The 18,785-nt window shown below is 35.7% G+C and overlaps 1 protein-coding gene across 14 annotated transcripts in view; it reads left to right on the top strand.

The window, feature by feature from the left end:
- PHF21A (PHD finger protein 21A) overlaps positions 1–18,785 on the top strand; it is a 202,229-nt gene that overhangs the window by 26,628 nt on the left and 156,816 nt on the right. For 13 of the 14 annotated variants that reach the window (XR_005021052.1, XM_036862480.1, XM_036862475.1 and 10 more), the window contains 4 exons: positions 4,546–4,586; positions 11,552–11,695; positions 15,951–15,983; positions 18,151–18,216. Coding sequence is in view for 13 of the 14 variants with exons in the window: in XM_036862480.1 (XP_036718375.1) it covers positions 11,642–11,695; positions 15,951–15,983; positions 18,151–18,216 (153 nt within the window). In the remaining variant the exon portion in view is untranslated. Of the gene's footprint in view, positions 1–4,545; positions 4,587–5,936; positions 6,049–11,551; positions 11,696–15,950; positions 15,984–18,150; positions 18,217–18,785 lie in introns of all 14 variants that reach the window. The other variant, XM_036862474.1, reaches the window with a different exon arrangement.

Genomic DNA, 18,785 nt, shown 5'->3' with positions numbered 1-18,785 from the left:
ACGGGCAGTTTGATATATGAGTTTGGAAATCAGGGGAAAGGTCTGGGCTAGGTACAAATTTGGGAGTCACCAGTACAGATCCTTTTATAGCTATGAGACTAGATGAGATTACCTAATGGGAAGAGTTCCAAGAACTGAGCCTTGGGACAGTTCAACATTTTGAGGTCTTGAGAGATGAGAAGGAACTAGCAAAAGAAACCCAGAAGACTGGCTAGAGAGATTAGGAAAAAAATTGAGGGTGAGTGGTGTCCTGGGAGTCAAGAGAAGAAAGGAATTCAAGAAGGAAGAATGGTCAACTGGGTGAAATAATACTGTTCGAACAGAGAAATGAGGGCTGAGACTTTACTGTTGGGTTTAGCAACAGGGAGGTCACTGGTAATCTTAACAAGATTGAAGGAGGCAAAAGCCCTAATGGAGTGGGTACAGTAGAGAATGAGAGGAGAGGAACTAGGGACAGTGACTTTGGTTAACTGTTTCAGGGAGTTTTGCTATAAATGGGAGTGTAGATATGGGACAATAGCTAGAGAAGTATATGGAGTCATGGGAGGCTTTTTTTTTAGACAAAGGAAACAAAATGATCCAGTAATGAGGGAAAAATTGATGCTTCTTGAGAGTGAGGGGAGAAGTGCTAGAGTGATGCCCATGAGAGGGTAAGGTTAAGAGGGATGGGGGCAAGAGGGATGATTATGATACTGAGGCCTAAATGACTAAATCTCATTTAGCAGGATTCTGCTTTTTCTTCTGAGCATTTTTTGCATTTAAATTTATTTCAAACTTACTATATTCTGTTGGAATTAGGAAAGGCAGATAAAAAGCAGTAAAACTTACTGTATATAAAATTAGTGTATCCACTTGGTGTAGTAGAAGAGATTGAATCTTCTGCGTACGGTGACATTTTAAAGTGTCTTTGAATGACAATTATCTGTGCTATTCTAGTCCCTTATCAAAATTTATGATTGAGCACAGACTATAAACTTAATTGTTCAAAATTTGTAATGGGGTGGATTTTAGCCTAATTTAAAACATGATCTAGTGTTGAACTTTTTCTCTGCAAAATTTGTTTATTGTTTAATGTATAGTCTTCATACACAAAGGTTTTAGATGTTTTACAAAAAGTACTTACAAAGTAGTTATTAATCACCTTTGATTTATTGATGATATTTTAAATTTTACAACCACATCAGAAATCTGAATGATTCATTTCTTTACCAGCTCTCATTAAAGCAGCTACTTGTGAAGTTCTGGAGAGGAGGTGAACAATCTTCAGTTTGCAAAAAATTACGTGAAGTTATGTTAGCAAGATGGTATTCATCTCTAAAAGCAAAAATAATTTCATTTACTCCAGTTTATGTGTTTTGAATGTATTTTTCAAGAACAAGTCTATATTTTAAACATTTAAGCAAATAAGGCAAAAATTTTGAACTACCTTAGCTACTAGTGTGAAATGTGAGAAACAAATTAAGTGGACTTTGAATCAGCTTAACATGAGGAAATCAAACTTGTATTTCAGTCTTATTATTTTGCATATGGATAGTGTAAAAAGTACAAATTTATATGTAAATCTTTTTTGCTGCTAACTCATTTTTATTAAATTACAGAAATAAAATCTTTTTTTTTTTTAATCAGTATCCGAACGGTAGTCAATAATCAGTCTTTAGGAGGAACACTTTGGTAGTTCTGATGCACAGTGTTTAAGAATCACCAGTCTAAAAATAATTTACTCTTTTTTGGGTATCTGAACCTCTGCGAATCTTATTTAAGTTGTGGATCCTCTTCCCAGAATTCTCATACATTCAAAATTTAGCATATAGTATCATGGAGTTGGCAAACCCCTCTGAAGCCTATTCATGGGTATCCCTTAGGCATAAAGGATCTCAGGTTTTAAAACCTGTGCTGGATAGCTTACTTATGTGATTTTTCTTTAAAACTTTATATGAAGATTTTCCCAAAAATATTTGGTCAGTATTTATTGTAGTTTATTTCTTAGGAGAGTAACTGCTACAGCTGTTTAAGAGGAAGTGAGGTCTAGTGGAAAGGCCAGTTCAGTCAAAGGAATCTCAGGGTCTGTAGACTTTTCTCCAGCTTTACTACCAGCTAGCTGTGTAACCTTCCAGGAAGTCAGTTAACCTCTCAGGCTTTGATTTCCAATGTGATTTCTGCAGTCCCTGCAAGCAGTTTTATGAGTACTTTCATGATATCATGGTAAAATTCCTTGTCAATTAGGGATTGACTCTGCTGTTTATTTTTGGAGAAAATGCCCCAGAGATAAGGTGCATCCATTGTCCCTTTTTACTGAATATGATTTTCAGAAGAGTTTATTTGACTATACTTTCTCAAATGCCATATGAGTAAAAGTTAAAATCCCAACCCCATCCTGATCATTTTGAGTTTCAGCATATTTTATATATTCTGGGTATAAGCCATTGTTGTTATATGTATTGCAGTTATAATCTCCAGTTCTGTGGATTGCTTTTTCATTCTCGTAAGGGTTTTTGTTTTTTTTTTGGGTGAACAGAAGTTCTTAATTTTAATTTGATCCAATTTATCTGTCTTTTCCTTTTCATTATATTTTAAAATGACAATATTTTACTTCCTAATCAACTGTTTTTATCCAAAGTCATTCATTTAACAAATAATGCTGTGGGAGATCGATGCATAATTATCCCCAGCATGAAAGAGCTAATAAGAAATGCCTAATAGGGAAAATAAGCCTGCAACAGAGAGTTAAGAGTCCACTCAGTGAATTCATTCATTTAACAAATATTTACTGAGCATTTACTTCATGTTTTTGTTTTTTTGTTTGTTTGTTTCGGCTGCACCGTGCAGCTTGTGGGATCTTAGTTCCCCGACCAGGGATCGAACCTGTGCCCCCTGCAGTGGAAGCATGGAGTCCTAACCATTATTAGACCACCAGGGAATTCCCAAGAACCCACTTTTTAATAACCACATCATTCTACAGATTTTTGCATCATTTTTCTTTTGGTTGGGAGTCATTCTAATCTTGGTGATTAAAATTGCCATTTATATGGACTTTAGAACTTTAAAAAGTGCTGCTGCTAAAAGAAAGGCAGGATAAAACAGCAAATTGAATTTCTTTTGGAAATGAATGTTAACTGCATGAATCGGGGCCCTTTAAAATTATTTTACTGTATGTTTGGTATGACTGTACATGATTAAATAAAAATTTATAATTTGGACGACATGAAAAAAAAAATTTGGATGACATGAAGATTTTTTGAAATATCCCTTAAGGAAGTGAGAATTTACATTACACTATTGGAGTAACATAAGTCAACAAATGTACTATGTTTAAAGCATAAGAATGATTCAGGTTTGGAACATGGTATGTGGAGTTTAAATAATTTAATACTGAAATGCTAAGGGAAAAGTTTTAATTTTTGCTTCCTAAATTTTTTTTTTTTAACTAAAAAAGAAGTTTGGGGCAAGGAAGAGTTAAAAATAAATAAACAATATAGCCTGACATGACTTTTCTGACCTTGAAATTAACTTAATGGAGTATAGTTAATCTTAAAAAAAAAACAACACATAATTGATAAAAGCATCACTGAGCGTTGGATTGAGATGCCAAAACCTTGATTTTCTTTCTGGCTCAATCACTGATTAACTATGTGGCATAGGGAAAGTCACTTTTGTGTTATGTGGTTTACAGTTTCAGGTGGTGAGACTTTAAGATTGTGAATGAAAAGTTAAATTATGACTCTACATATAAAATGCTGTGAATTTTAAGCCTCATATAAAACAAATCCATTTCAAGATTAATTGAAAAAAAGGCCTTTTAAGTAGACGAAACTAAGGGCCAGTGATGTTAGCCTAATTTGTAACATAAAGCAGCAAACAGGGCTTCCCTGGTGGCGCAGTGGTTGAGAATCTGCCTGCTAATGCAGGGGACACGGGTTCGAGCCCTGGTCTGGGACGATCCCACATGCCGCGGAGCAACTAGGCCCGTGAGCCACAACTGCTGAGCCTGCGCGTCTGGAGCCTGTGCTCCGCAACAAGAAAGGCCACGATAGTGAGAGGCCCGCGCACCGCGATGAGGAGTGGCCCCCGCTTGCCGCAACTAGAGAAAGCCCTAGCACAGAAACGAAGACCCAACATAGCAATCAATCAATCAATCAATCAATCAATCTTTAAAAAAAAAAAAAAAAAAAAAGCAGCAAACAGTGAAAGTTCATTTGTTGGGGATTAGGGTTGTATTTCTGTGTTACTTAGATGAGATGCATTTCATTTCTGTGTCTCTTAGGAAAGGGAAACCGTCAACTACTTACTTTTTCTTGTCTTGAAAAAGCTGTGGAAAAGTGAAAAAACTGGAAAATTAGAGATCTAACTGCCCTTGAATTCTTTCCTTGCTGTAAAAACTACCTATCTCTTTCTTTTTTTTTTTTTCTTTTGGTTTTAAAGCTTTGGACATTTTTGTGTGTGTGTGTGTGTGTGTGTTTTTGTTGTTGCTGTTAAAAACAGCTTTTGATGACATGTCATAAATCTGTGTTTGTAGTCTAATTCCATTTTCCCCTTCTTCTGTTGTAGGGAGCAAGAGAGCTGAAGGAGAGCCAGTTTCCCCAAAATTGGTAAGTACTTTTTTCAGGCAGCCATAGTGTGCCTGATGCTAGTTGGTTAATAATTCAAATGTTCAGTGAAATTTTGTTTGTTTGTTTTTTTTTTTTGCAAAAAAGCTCTCTCCCAGAAATGAGAATGAGGCTTTGCTGTTTGTACTGAGTGAAAGTGAATTTTTGTCTAATTTCATATAGCCATATCTCAAATGCATTTGTGTTTCTAATAATACTGCTAGGCTTGCATGTTCCTGCATTCAGTAACATCTTAAAATGTAAGGGTCCCCTTTGCGAAAAATGTCCTTAATGCAGTGGTTAGGGCTAAAAATTAAAAAATCAGGAAATTCAAACGTTAAGGTTCCCATTGTGTTTTGTATTACTTAATATGCGTTAAATTTGATGGCCTTAGTATATGTGCAAAATGGCTAGGTTAATGTAACTATGGGAACCTTGACTTTGAAATTTGGGACTCTTAAGCATGTATATTATTAAATTTAATGTTGAGTTGGCTTCATGTCTGATATTGCATTTTCAGTGTGTTTTGTATAATTCTTGAAGAGGAAAAAAAAAGAGAAATGTAGCAGTGTGGGGCATAGAGGCAAACACATTTTTTTCCTAGTATCAACTTTAATGTCTACTTTAACAGCTTATAAATCATCACACTTAATCATTTCTTTGAATGTCTAATTCAGATTACACAGGGCAGTCCAGTGTCTAAAGACCAAACAAATATTAATCTTATTTGGAGAGCATGTATTATGATTAAAAAATTAAATTCAAACAAGATAACTGGAATAGGGTAGTCCCCTAATGCAAGGCTACTCTTTTTTTTTTTGTTTTAATTCTCTCTCATAGTAATTAATTTAGTGGGTGGAGTAGATATTTGGTTAACATAATTATGGTCCTTGAGGTATCTCTTAACCTTTTGGGGATTGGGCTTTGAACATGAAAGGGAGGCATTTGAACCAGTTAATCTTACATTTTACTACCATTTTATTCTACTTGCCTTTCTCTCATGGAACCACTTAAAATAAATAATCAAGACCCTATAGCCCTTTACCCTGAGATGCGATGGAATCATAGATTCTTAAAGAAGAAGGGACGTTAAGGGCCTTCTCTTTCAGCCTTTTACCAGGTGTGGCAATTTCTTCTCTTATGTCCCTGGCAGATTGTTATTTGGTTACATACTGAACACTACATTTAAAAAAAATGTAGCTCATATTTTCTGTAATGTATTCCGAGGAACTCTAGTTCCACAGAAATTAATAAATATTATTGGGGCGGGGCGGGGGTGGGGAAAATGTTCTGTGGTCACGTAATTTGGAAAATGCTGCTTTAAACAAAGTTAAACAGGTTTCTTTACTGCAGGACTTCTCAGAACCTTTAATATGCTAATGTGCATTGTGAATCTCCAAGAGGGGGATATGATATGCAGCATTCTTGAATACTTCTATTGACAGGGAGCCCACTACCTCATAAGGTAACCCATTCCTTTTTTGTACAGCTCTAATCCTTAGCTCTTCCTTACATTGATCTGAAATCTCTCTCCCATAACTTCCACTTCTCTTAAGTACTTATTGGTTATACTAAGACCACCACACCCTCTTATGTTATCCTTTGTGTAGTCAATATATATATGATTCTGGCCAGGCTTGTCTGGACTATTTTTTATCATTAAATAGCATTCTGGTAAATGTGGCAACCATTTCTAAAATCTCGACCTCATTGTCACTATGCTCCTATACTACTCTTCGGGCTCCTTCATTTTGAATTTCTGTGAGTTTTTAAATATACTTCATCTTTCTTGTTGTTGGGTATGGTTGGGAAGATTTTAGTACAGATGCTTGATTTCTGTGAAGAAAGGCGAGAACTAGAAGAGCGTATGTGTGCCTACCAGGGCTGGGCCCAGGAAGCTGAGGTAGAACCTGTATGTTAGAGTGAACACTGGTGGTAGGGAGAGGGGCAGGACACTGCAGCAGACCTGTGTAGGAGAGGGTGCTGTGGGGAAACCCTGACTCGACCGAAAATACCACACCCTTGTGTTGGAATGGTATGAGCTGCATAGGTGTTCCTTTTCTTTAGTGAGGACCTGGCCCCCTTGCCCCCAAAAAAACCAGAGAAAAGAAAGATACGTATTTTATACTCAAAGACATCCATACATTCAGATACCATAAACCTAATAGTGTGCGTGTGTGTGTGTGTGTGTGTGTGTATAAATTTATTTTAGTGGTTAGGAAACATCAGTCTTACCAGCTGAGGTGACTTTTGTCAACACCTGTAATACCAGGATTTGAGCATAGTAACCTTGCCAGATTCAGAGGGTGGCCTCTAAAATCAAGCTCTTTGTGCAGCAGCGTTTTCTGTTGATCTGTGGAGTGTCACCAAAGAAATATCACCGTGAAAATAAGAAAAACGTTACATTGTTTTTTAATGTCATTTTTATTGATTCAAGTTAGTAAATGTTAGTTTTCAATAAGAGCTATTAAAATATTGTTTTTATTTTTGGCGTTTGTGATCATTTTTAGCACTAGTTAAAAGTTAAAGATATATTTTATCTCCTAGCCCATTAGATACATAGTAAGCAATAAGTATTTAGTACAAATTGAAACCTGATGTTTTAGTATTAGGCATCTGTCAAGTAAGGATACATAGATCTGTCGAGGCTTTCTACTTTTTCATATTTTAAAAAATTAATTAAACGTACTCTAAACACAATTTTGAGAGTATAGATCAAAAGTGGGGTCTTAACACCAAGCAGATATATGGTATAGAGAACACTGAGCTGTTCATTTTTAAGGAATTCAGTCTGGGGGTACAATGTATTACAGACTTACTGTTAGTTAAAGAAACTTGGTTGGGGACTTCCCTGGTGGTCCAGTGGTAAAGAATCCGCCTTCCAGTGCAGGGGACGCACGCAGGTTGGATCCCTGGTTGGGAAACTAAAGATCCCATATGCCGCGGGGCAACTAAGCCCGTGCGCCACAACTACTGAGCTCGGCGCCTCAATGAGAGAGCCTGCATACCGAAAACTACAGCGCCCACGTGCTCTGGAGCCTTCGCGCCAGAACTAGAGAGAAGCCCACGCGCCGCAGTGAAAGATCCCACATGACTCAACGAAAATCCTGCATGCTGCAACTAAGACCGGACGCAGAGAAAGAGAGAGAGAGGGAGGGAGGGAGGGAGGGAGGGAGGGAAGGAGGGAGGAAGGAAGAATTAAAAAAAAAAGAAGCTTGGTTGGTGAGTTGTTTTGATTGGAAAAAGCTTTATATCAATTCAGGAACAGAGCAGTGATTTTTGGTAATAAATTCAGAGTTAGAGCATTACTACATTATTAGAATCATAATGAAAGACCTAGAGGTCACATATCTCCAAGCAGAACTGTAACCAGATAAAATAGTTAGAAGCCTCTTTCTTAGAGAATTTGAAAATAAGAAAGCCTACAGTCTTCCCAGCAATATGCTGTGTTGAGAAGTTGATATAAAAGTTTGTGTATGAATAAGAGTTAAATTAAGTATGTTAAGAATAGCATAGAATTTTACAGTTTACAAAGGGCTTTTCATATAACTTCACCTAATTTAAACCTCATAGCAATTTTATGAAATAGGTGATACTGTTTCCATTTTCCTGATTTATAAGCAAACAAACCTAAAGCTGAGAGTGGTTGTACAGTGAGTAAGTGGAATCAGGTTTTTTTTTTGTTTTTGTTTGAGACAGTGAATGTTCTTTCTAGACATTACATCTGCCTTTTTTTAGTGGGATTTGATTATTTTGTTTGTTAGGTTTGTGGAGTTTTTATTTGTTTTTGGGTTTTTGTTATTTGAAGCTGGGAGGTCATTAGGTGTCCCAGTCGTTTGACATGTACAGTTTTCAATATAATGAACATTGGTATTTTGTGTTAGGCACTTGTCTTCTCTGGTGATAGTATTTAGAGCTGATGGGTGGTGAAAGGCATTGTACCTCAATAAACTGTTTTAGGAGTCTGTTCATATTTATGTTGCAGCAGCTGATATTTATAACTTACTAGAATTGGTCGAAATATGTTAAATCATCTTTTTATAAATTTAGCAAATAATACCTTCTTTATAATGCTATAAACTGCCTCCAAATGGTCATCACATGGTGGCTGCATGAGTTGTCTAAGCCCCCCAAATATTTTTTAAAAGGATTCAACATGTGCTTGCCTTGTTTTTGTAGGCTATGAATATATATGTATACAACTTGTTCCTTTAGGCAGAAACCAGTCTCTTAAAATTGCTATTCAGAAAGAGACTTTTATGAAGAAGAAAGATATCAAATGAATCTTCTAATCCTTCGTAAGTTTTTTTATAATAAGTCACTACCTTTTTTAACCCTTCAGTTTTATCTTGAAATAAAATGAGTAATTGGCATTTAGAATCCTTGCCAAATAAAATTTTGTGCCTTTGTGTGTCTCTAATAAGCAGACAACAATCTGATGAAGGATGTAAAAACTGTCACCTCCTCAATAACTTGAGTTGCAGGCTTCTTATCCTGTGAGGTACTCTTTGACATTTAGACCCTCCCAGTTAAACCCTGGTTTTACTTATTCTTTTCCTGAACATTTTGTTTCATCAGTATAAAATTTTCTGATGTTTTCTAGCAATTCTAAGTTAACTTTTTGTTATTTAAAAATAAGTACGTATTTTCCGTGGAAAAATGTGTAAATATTGATACTCTGAAAAGAAGAAAGTAAATAACCCTGAGTGCTACTGCTCACAGATAACTAATAGCAAATTATGAAAGTGCCACCTGACCTAAACTCTAGACAGCTCAGAGTATTACTGTTTTTACAAATCTTTGTCAGTTTGATTGACAAAAATGTGTCTTCTTAAATTTACATTTCTATGACTCTCTTGAAGATAGATGTTTTTCATGTTGGTCATTCTTATTTCTTCTTCTGTGAGTTGCTTTTTCATAATTAAAAAAATTAATTTGTGATTAATTTGTAAGCACTCTGTAACTGTACAAATTATGTTAACCCTTTGTTGTGTATATTGTTAAGTTCTCCACGTTTTTAACCTGCTGTTTGTTTCCAGAGTTTATGAGTTGAGTTCAGCTTTGATATTATATGTTGCTACCAGTAAAATAAAATATGGCCTTTCTGTTGTTGAAAATACCCTTCAAGGTGATTCTTAATTTGAGAAAAATTATAAGGAATCATTTTTGGACACATTTTCTGATAGCCTTAAAACTAATTTAAGTACTGTTTGCAGGAAGAACTCTAATGCATACATAAGTCAGGAATTTGAGTAGGGAGATTACTTTAATATTTAAAATTACAGTGACTGTATAGTTTTAACATTTGCTTTAGTGTATAGAATAAACTGACGTGACAACAAAAGCCTTGGTCTAAATCAGTAACTTAATGATTCTGATATTTATGTAGTTCCAAAGATTTTTTAAGGTAATAAATATCTGAAAAGCCTGGGTTTGTACATCAAAATCACACTTTCCAAATTATCTCCCCTAAACATACTACATCTATGAAAATTTTTGGTTGACAATATCATTGTACAATAATAATGTGGAGGCTTTTCTAGCCTCCACAAATATAAGTTTGAAGGTATTTTACATTTTTGAAATTTATTATTTTTTAAAAAAAGGTTAGAGTATTTTGATATTACATAACATAGTATACAAGCCCTAGGGGAGAGATTGCCAATGATGTTTTAAGCCTAGTGAGATTCAACAAATATAATGAAGATTAATATTCACCCGATTACAGCCTGAAGTTAATGATTTCACTATAACTCTGTTAAATCAGTTTTTAAAGAAGTTTTAAGAAAACTTAGGACTTTATCCATAGATAAATAATTTTTAGAAAGTATAAAGATTATGAATCTCATTGAATTGGCATAAGGAGTAGCAGTTCTTCTAACTTCCTGATTGTTCCCTTCCTCAGTTTGTAAGAATGCTGAAAAGCTGTTCTAACTACAAGTTTTATAGGTACAAGGAAGAAAGGAGAAAGAAGTAAAGTTTAAATTTATTCAAGTAAACTTTTGCTTCAGGGAGAGTACCTAAAATCATGTCTAAGGCCACGTTCAAGAAAAAAGAAAAAAAATGAAAAGAGAAATTAGCCATTGAGTTAATTTAAAGTGCAGTAGTGATGAGCAGAGCAGAATAGGAAGGTTCACATTCACAAATCTAGACTTTTGACATTGTCTCCACCTGCATTTCTACGTGCAGCCAAAGAGATGCACCGGCAGGCTTGAAAAGAAGATGGTGTTCATTGTAAAGCTGGAAAAGTCTGTTCTATTGCTAGACCCACCTCATTTGTTGTGCACGATAGAATTATTTTTTAACATCCCTGTCATAACTTTGTGGAAAGCAGAGTTACGTTGCAATGTGTTTGCGTTAAGTATTAATTTGTTAAATGTAAACCTTTAAATTATACCAGAATTGCCCCTGTTTTGAGTTTCTTTATTTTTTAAATGGAGTGAGAGTCCATCCAAATTGGGAGAGTACTCTGGCCTTCTTTAACCTCCGAGAGATCCTGAACTCTCCAGTTCACTCTGTGTGATGGTTAAAAATGTATGATCATGTTGTTATGTGTCTCTTTCTAAGAACAGCATGTCCTGGATGGTTGTCCTCTCCTCCTCTAGACTCCCAACGCATCCAGGACAGAAGAGGTCTTGTTCAGCTCTGTATCCTCAGAAAGTAGTATCTAGTGTGGTGCTGAGCGCCTAGTAAGTGCTTAGCTGTTTTCATGACCAGATTAAACACATTTTTTTTTCATTTCTTACTTATTTGAAGTGTTTTCGAGAGGAATGCTCAGAGAATAAAACCCAGCAAGTTTTGGTACCAATTCAGAAAAAACTACTCATTTTGGAAAGAAATCTGTTTGGGGAAATTTTTTGCCCTGTGTTTAGTCGACGAAATATTTCGACTAATGTAATTTATTTTATCTAACGTATATTTCCTTTATACCCAACATAATGATCCAAAACATTTTATGATCTCTACAGCTGCAGTAAGAAGAGGAGTTTGTTATTTTAAACAGAGGCTGAAGAAACTATAGAATTAGCAGACATAAGAAGAAGTGGAGAAGGTAGAGGATGGAGTTGCAGACTCTACAGGAGGCTCTTAAAGTGGAAATTCAGGTTCACCAGGTATGTTTCATTCATGGCTTCTCCCACATCATGTTATTAGTAATGGCTAAATTAGTAAACAGGCTATCTCTGATTTTTAGTAGAGCTTTTAATCGTTTTTCAGTCACTTGTCCAAGAGTCATGTTATTTGCCTTTTATTACTACTCAACAAACTCATTGGTAATATTTTCGAGAACTTTAATAAAATATTCCTGACTTCTCTTCCAGACAAAAGAACTAAAAATATTCTTTTCCATATAGCGAAGGTGTTAAAAAAACCTCTGTTTTTTTTCTGTTCTTTGGTTCATCTGAGGGACTTTGTTCGTGTGACTTAACTTGCATGTTTTATTTGTTTATTTTTCAAAATTTATTTTATTGAAGTATAGTTGATTTACAGTGTTGTGTTAATTTCTGCTGTACATCAAAGTGATTCAGTTATGCATATATATATACATTCTTTTTCATATTCTCTTTCATTATGGTTTATCATAGGATATTGAATATAGTTCCCTGTGTTAACTTGCATATTTTAAATAACAAGGCATATTAAAATTGACTACCATGTATACTGAAGTTTTTACTCATATGTGATTTTTGGACATATCAATTTTATAAAAATTATAATTACGAAAAAACTTAATGTTTATTGTTTAAAAATCTAATTTAAATTTTAAAATTACATTTATTGACTCAAAAGGGATATAATATTCTTCCTAAAGTTATCACTCTCAATATTCACATTAATTATTTTCCTGTATATTTAACTATTTTTTTAGCATAAAATTAATAGCTTTTATATTCATCCTTAATTATTATATAGCATTTTGTTTGTATGGTAATAAACATTTATTTATGTTTATCAGTGTTGGTTGATAGTATTTTAACATATAAAGTATGTAAGATATTTCACTCCAGTTATATTTGGAATCCTTTCCTATTAAAAAAAGTTTAAGTATTTTTTTTTTTTAATTTTTATTTATTTATTTATTTATTATTTTTGGCTGTGTTGGGTCTTCGTTTCTGTGAGAGGGCTTTCTCTAGTTGCGGCAAGTGGGGGCCACTCTTCATCGCGGTGCGCGGGCCTCTCACTATCGCGGCCTCTCTTGTTGCGGAGCACAGGCTCCAGACGCGCAGGCTCAGTAGTTGTGGCTCACGGGCCTAGTTGCTCCACGGCATGTGGGATTTTCCCAGACCAGGGCGTCTGGGCTCGAACCCGTGTCCCCTGCATTGGCAGGCAGATTCTCAACCACTGCGCCAACAGGGAAGCCCAGTTTAAGTATTAATAGTAGGGACTTCCCGGGTGGTCCAGTGGCTAAGACTCCACGTTTCCACTGCAGGGGGCACGGGTTTGATCCCTGGTCAGGGAACTAAGATCCCGCATGCTGCGCGGTGTGGCCAAAAAAAAAAAAAAAAAGTTTTAACAGTAAATCCAAGTGACATGCCTTGCTTGTAAATCTGATGCTGTTATTCTGATTGGATACATGGTAACCTACATGATCATTGATCATGACAAGTTCAGGGATGCTAGAAATGACATCAAAGTAAGAACTGGCTATTAGGCTGAGGCCAAAGTCAGATTGTACATTTGACTAAATATTGGGGCAGAAGCCACCCCTTCATCATTTCCACTTAGGGAAACTAGGGCTGAAAATGAGCTTACTGTATAGAAGGTGTGTCCTGAAACTACCTGGTATTGCTGTGGTAGAAGTATACTTTTGTTCTTTATGGACCGAGATGATTTAAAAAGTAGTGACGTACACGTGGTTGATATTGAATAAATGTTTACATAATAATGGCCTGTGATGGGCATCTCATCTTTTTTGGGAAATTGCCTTTTTGATTATTCTTATGCAGATTTTTTTAACTTTTGGAGTATTTTTACTCTACATGGAACAGAGAATAGTATAAAGCAGAGGTTAGCAGACTTTTTGCAAAGGGCCAGAGGGTAAAGTATTTTATACTATGGGCATCATTTATGGCCTCTGTCACAACAACTCTGCTCTGCTGCTGTACACACAGAGCAGCCATAGACAGTGTATAAATGGATGGGTGTGACTGTGTCCCAGTAAAACTTTATTTACAAAGGCAGGGTGCCTGTGGGCTGTAGTTTGCCAGCCCTTGGCTTAAACTATATTCTCATGAAAAATTGCTGCGTTCTTAACAATAGAGAGTAACTTCACTTTGATAACACACAACGTCACCTTGAAGTCACTAGGGATTTGGATGGTCTAGTTAAGTTGCCCAGCTTGTTCTGTCCTGCCTCTAATGGTCTGAAATGCAGCTTGCTTGATTATAGGTAGAAAAGTTGGCTTATTTATTTCCTCTAGAGGTAGAGACTTACTTTGGTTATCAGTTTTTAAATTTCAGTGTCGTGGAGGAAAACCTTTTTCAGCTTTAAAAAGGCAACTTTAGCATAGTACTCCACTCTCTGGTGACAAAAGCAGAAAGGAAAATGAAGGACTTTTTTCATTGAAGAATGTCGCTAGCCTTTAGGCTGCATTAGTAAAAATGTATATGTATAAAACCTTATGTTTCTATTTCATTGAGTTCTTGGAATGTGTGTTATTACTATTTTGTAGATTAAGACCAGGATATAGAAGAGTTACCACTGTCATATATGAAGTAGAGTATAGTAACATATACCTTGCGTATTTGGAGGTCATATGGTTGGCAATCTCAGCTATCCAGAATGTATACCTTAGCACCTGAAGTAAGGTTTTTGACAAGCTAGAATAAATGTTAGAAGTCACACAAGATTATACATTTTACTCAAGGGGGATTTCTTAGGCTATTCACTCATCTTAGAATTACTTCACTGAGTGTATCACAAAGCAGCTCAGAAGTAGCAAATTGGAATTCGGGTTCAGGGGCTCTTAGAGGGAGGTATAGTAATAGTAGCAAGATTTGCTAGCTGACTGCTTGGCATTAAGGAGTAGACTGAAAAACTCAAATGCAGGCACAAGAACTCTTTAGAACACAGCAGTTTGGGGCCTTTATTGTAAGGACCTTTTTGTATTGTTTGCAGAATAGTACATTGAGGTAATCGTGCCTCTAAGTGTCATTAAATGCTGCTTTTTTTCTATTTAATAAGGCAGATAAGTATATAATATATTTTAGAAAGGTTGTATTTTACGACTAAAAACTATTATTTATTTATTTATGACTGTGCTGGGTCTTCGTTGTGGCGTGTGGGTTCTTCATCGCGGCATGCGGGCTTCTCTAGTTGTGGCGTGTGGGCTCCAGAGTGCGCGGGTTCAATAGTGCGGTGCGCAGGCTTAGTTGCCTTGCAGCTTGTGGGATCTTAGTTCCCCGACCAGGGATCGAACCCATGTCCCCTGCATTGGAAGGCAGATTCTTAACCACTGGACTACCAGGGAAGTCCCTACGACTAAAAACTTTAAAAGTGTCTTGTCACCCAAAGAGAGGGACAGATTTTTCAGTTATATGAAAAATTCACTTGGAGAACAGCTTATTCCTAGATACTTTTAGGACTCAGCCTTCTGATATTTCCTTTATGCTTCAAATTCTTCTGTCCCTGGTTATTGTTACCTTTGGGCAGCGATGCTTTTGGAAGTTGGGTTAGGTCAGTTGACATCCATTTTTCTTTGTTTTTCATTTTTTGGACTTATGTTTTCCCTAGTAAAGGTCTTTCTTATTCAGTATTCTGGTAGTACTCTCCTTCCCACAGGAACCCAGGTAGGTAGAATTTTGCATTATTGTTCCTTCACTTCCTTACTCTCAAATACTGAGCATCACTGCTCCACTGAGTACATCCCCCCTCCCCCCACACAGAGGACAGTGGCAGAGTCACATCTGACACTAGGCTCCTTCTGCGAACCAAACCAACAGACTCGCCAAATCTGTTTGCTGTATACAAACAGGCCTGTTTTTGTTTGGGAGCACCTTCTTTCCAGGACTTACTTGGGACTCTAGACAATGACAACCTTTTAAAGGGATGTTTGGCTTTTGGAGCATTCAGCTTATTTAAATTGTCTTTTAAAAGCTCCCCTCCCCCAGCCCATCTCCAGATTTGTTTAAAGGCAGGAAGCTCTTCATTTCAAATATAAAGCGATAGTCTGAATTTTTTTTTTTATTATTAAGAGGAGTGTTTCATTAACTTTTTATATAGATCACAGAAGCGTTTGGTCTGTTCTGATTGTGGTATTGCTCATTTTTTTGTGTGGACTTAAAACTCTAGATTTTGGGGGCTGAGCCTGATTAGCCGTAGTGAGTTTATATGTAAGACTGATGGCTCTTTTTCTCTTTTTATTATCAGAAACTGGTTGCTCAAATGAAACAGGATCCACAGGTAAAATACTACTTTTATTCATTTAATTTTTAAATTAAAATAATTTAAAATAAAGTGACCATAAAATATTAAAATACAGACAGTACTTAGGTTTTAGAAACTATCTCATCTGTAACAGCAATTATTTTTAGTACATTGGTCTTCATGTTATAAGAATTAAGAAAACTCCAGTCATTCTATTATAATATAGCTATTATTTCATCTTTGTTACTGTTATTTTGCTTTTATTTTATGTTAATTGCTTTGAATATTTTGGGAAAAAAATTGAGAGTTAATACTCTTCATATAGCTTAAATTTCATTTCCACAAGCCCACTTACTCAAAATCAGAGTTTGCAAGGCTTTCTGTAATCTCAGAATTATTGAATATGGCCCAGAACCATTTTTATTTTCTCCTAGTTTATAGTATAGAACATTTAAATACTTAATCTCACTATGTTCAGAATAGAATTTTAGAATAATTTTTTAAAAGCATTTTTTAAAATTTCATTTTTGAAAGAACCCTTAGAGAGGGTTTTAAAGAACCTTATATAGTAATTCATCAGGTGTTACCTTTTCTTTAAAGTCTCATAGGGGTTTTTGGCTCAGCCATTTTATTTTCTATCCCTGAAGAGAAATCTTCCTAAAAATTTATCTTGTCTTTAATTAGTATATTTATAGTTCAGGCAGTGTCTCTTTTGCAGCAGTTAGACAGTGGGTCATAAGTATGGAGAGTATTTATCAGACATTCTCAGGATTTCTCCCTTGCATTTATTTATTCATAATCTGTTCACAGAACACCTAGACCCATTGATGGTGGGGTGTCTGTGTGTGTATATGTATATTTGTATATGTACACACACATTTTTTTTTTTAGCTTGTTAAACATACCATACATGCCTCATTGTAAAGTTAAGTAAAATAGCTTCTTGGATTAAAGAATGGTACTGAGGCAGATTGATTTTTGGAAGTGGGAAATAATATTCATTTCTACGAATTTAGCCCCCAGTGGCTTAACTATTGTGTTTTTAACACAAACCATTGATTCTGAGAGCTGGCAGTGATATCCACTTAACGCCTGTTTGACAGTCCAACTTCTTTGAGAAACTTCTCCATTTTAATTTTTTTAATATATATTATAATTTAAATTAGGTTTAGGCAACCAAGAGTCAGTAGACCTTAGATGAATAGATTCTTTTATATTTAATATGGTAACCTATGTTATCAGCAACTGAAATATTGTTAGAAAACTTCAGCATTTCTGATATAGCTGGCAGTCATGTAACAGAGCAGTCTTAATGTGAAGAATCTGAGGGGGCAGTAAGTTGCTGGACAGTCTTGTGGGTGATCTCATTAGAGAGGTCTTATATCACATGCTGTCACAAAAAAGACCACATGGAGTAAACGTGAAGGGGAGGCTGTATGCCCCGACCCTGTCAGAAGACCAGGCAGGATGAATTGAAAGAATTGCATGTGAAAGGACGAAGGAAAAGTAGTCTCTCATTGTGGTGCTATTCAATCTGCTAGTGATCCTGTTACATTAAGCTTTTGAAAACTTTAATTTTGGATTTTTCTCTCATGTGAGTAAAAGACAGGCATGCTCAGTGTATCTCATTTAAAATAGTATTCTTTTCTGATTCCTAACATTTTAGAACTGAGAAGTTGCCCTGGTAGTCAGTATGTTAATTTGAATGATGTAGTGTTTAAGGCAGTTGCAGCACTGACAGCTTTTCAAATCTAGGCTAAAATAACAAATGTACTCTACTAAATAAGGGAGAGGGCAAGCAGAGAAAAACCTTTTTTTTTTTTACTGATAATGCCGTTAAGCATGCAGTGTGTTCATACTTACAACTGATCAGTGGAGCTTTAGGTTTTCTGTCAACTGTTACTTCTTATGAAGAATAACTATTTTAGTAGAAAGGAGTAGTATTACAGTACAAAATGCTGAAATATAAAACTTCTTGCAATTGCAAAGGAGCTTACCCCTTTTCTAGTGTTAGCAACCTACATTTAGGATCTATGCACTAGGTGGTGGTAATATGACTACAATTTAATGCATGACAAATATGATTGGCTAAATGCTTAAGATTGCTTCATCGTTTGTAATACAGTTTGCATAAAGTCATCTTGCTACTCTTCTGTTAACAAATGAAATATCTTCCTCACAGATATTTTTTCTTTCCAATCAGAATGCTGATTTAAAGAAACAGCTTCATGAACTTCAAGCCAAAATCACAGCTTTGAGTGAGAAACAGGTAGGGGAAAAAGGAGGGGGGGCATATTTTTAACATTGTGTTCTAAAGATATGTCTGCTCGAGGCTTCTAGGAGAACTGCTATTTTTCCTCATGTGTGAAAATAAGTGTGGGCAGCCAGACTCAGTTTTAATTTTGTTTGAGATCTGTTTATCTATTTTTATTTTTGGTTGAAATCAGTCTCTAGAGTATCCCATGGGTATATGTTACTGGCAAATATCTAAAAGCAGGGTGGCAGGCTGCTGTTAACTGTGTTAATTAAACTCTATAGTTTACCCATAGAGGATAGGGGCAGAGAAAGTTAGTGGGAGTATGTGATCCAGAATCTTATAGTTGCTGGATGTGCCTTGTTACCTGTTTTAAAGGCTTGAGATGACATTTAACTTAACGTGGAGTGGTTGTAAGTAGATTGCTCTAAATGTAGATCTCCCATTCTGATGATTGTCATTCCTTTATGTTAATCTTTGTTAGATATTGACCTACTATTATGTGAAAAAACTTTGGTGGAGCCTTGTTAGATATATTCTATATAGGACAAAAAAAGAACATCTTGCTTTTTTTCCCAGGGACA

The sequence above is a fragment of the Balaenoptera musculus genome, chromosome 8, assembly GCF_009873245.2.
Source record: "Balaenoptera musculus isolate JJ_BM4_2016_0621 chromosome 8, mBalMus1.pri.v3, whole genome shotgun sequence".
Taxonomy (NCBI): domain Eukaryota; kingdom Metazoa; phylum Chordata; class Mammalia; order Artiodactyla; family Balaenopteridae; genus Balaenoptera; species Balaenoptera musculus.
The sequence above is the reverse complement of the archived record's forward strand: the minus strand, read 5'-3'. Positions and strand labels throughout refer to the sequence as shown.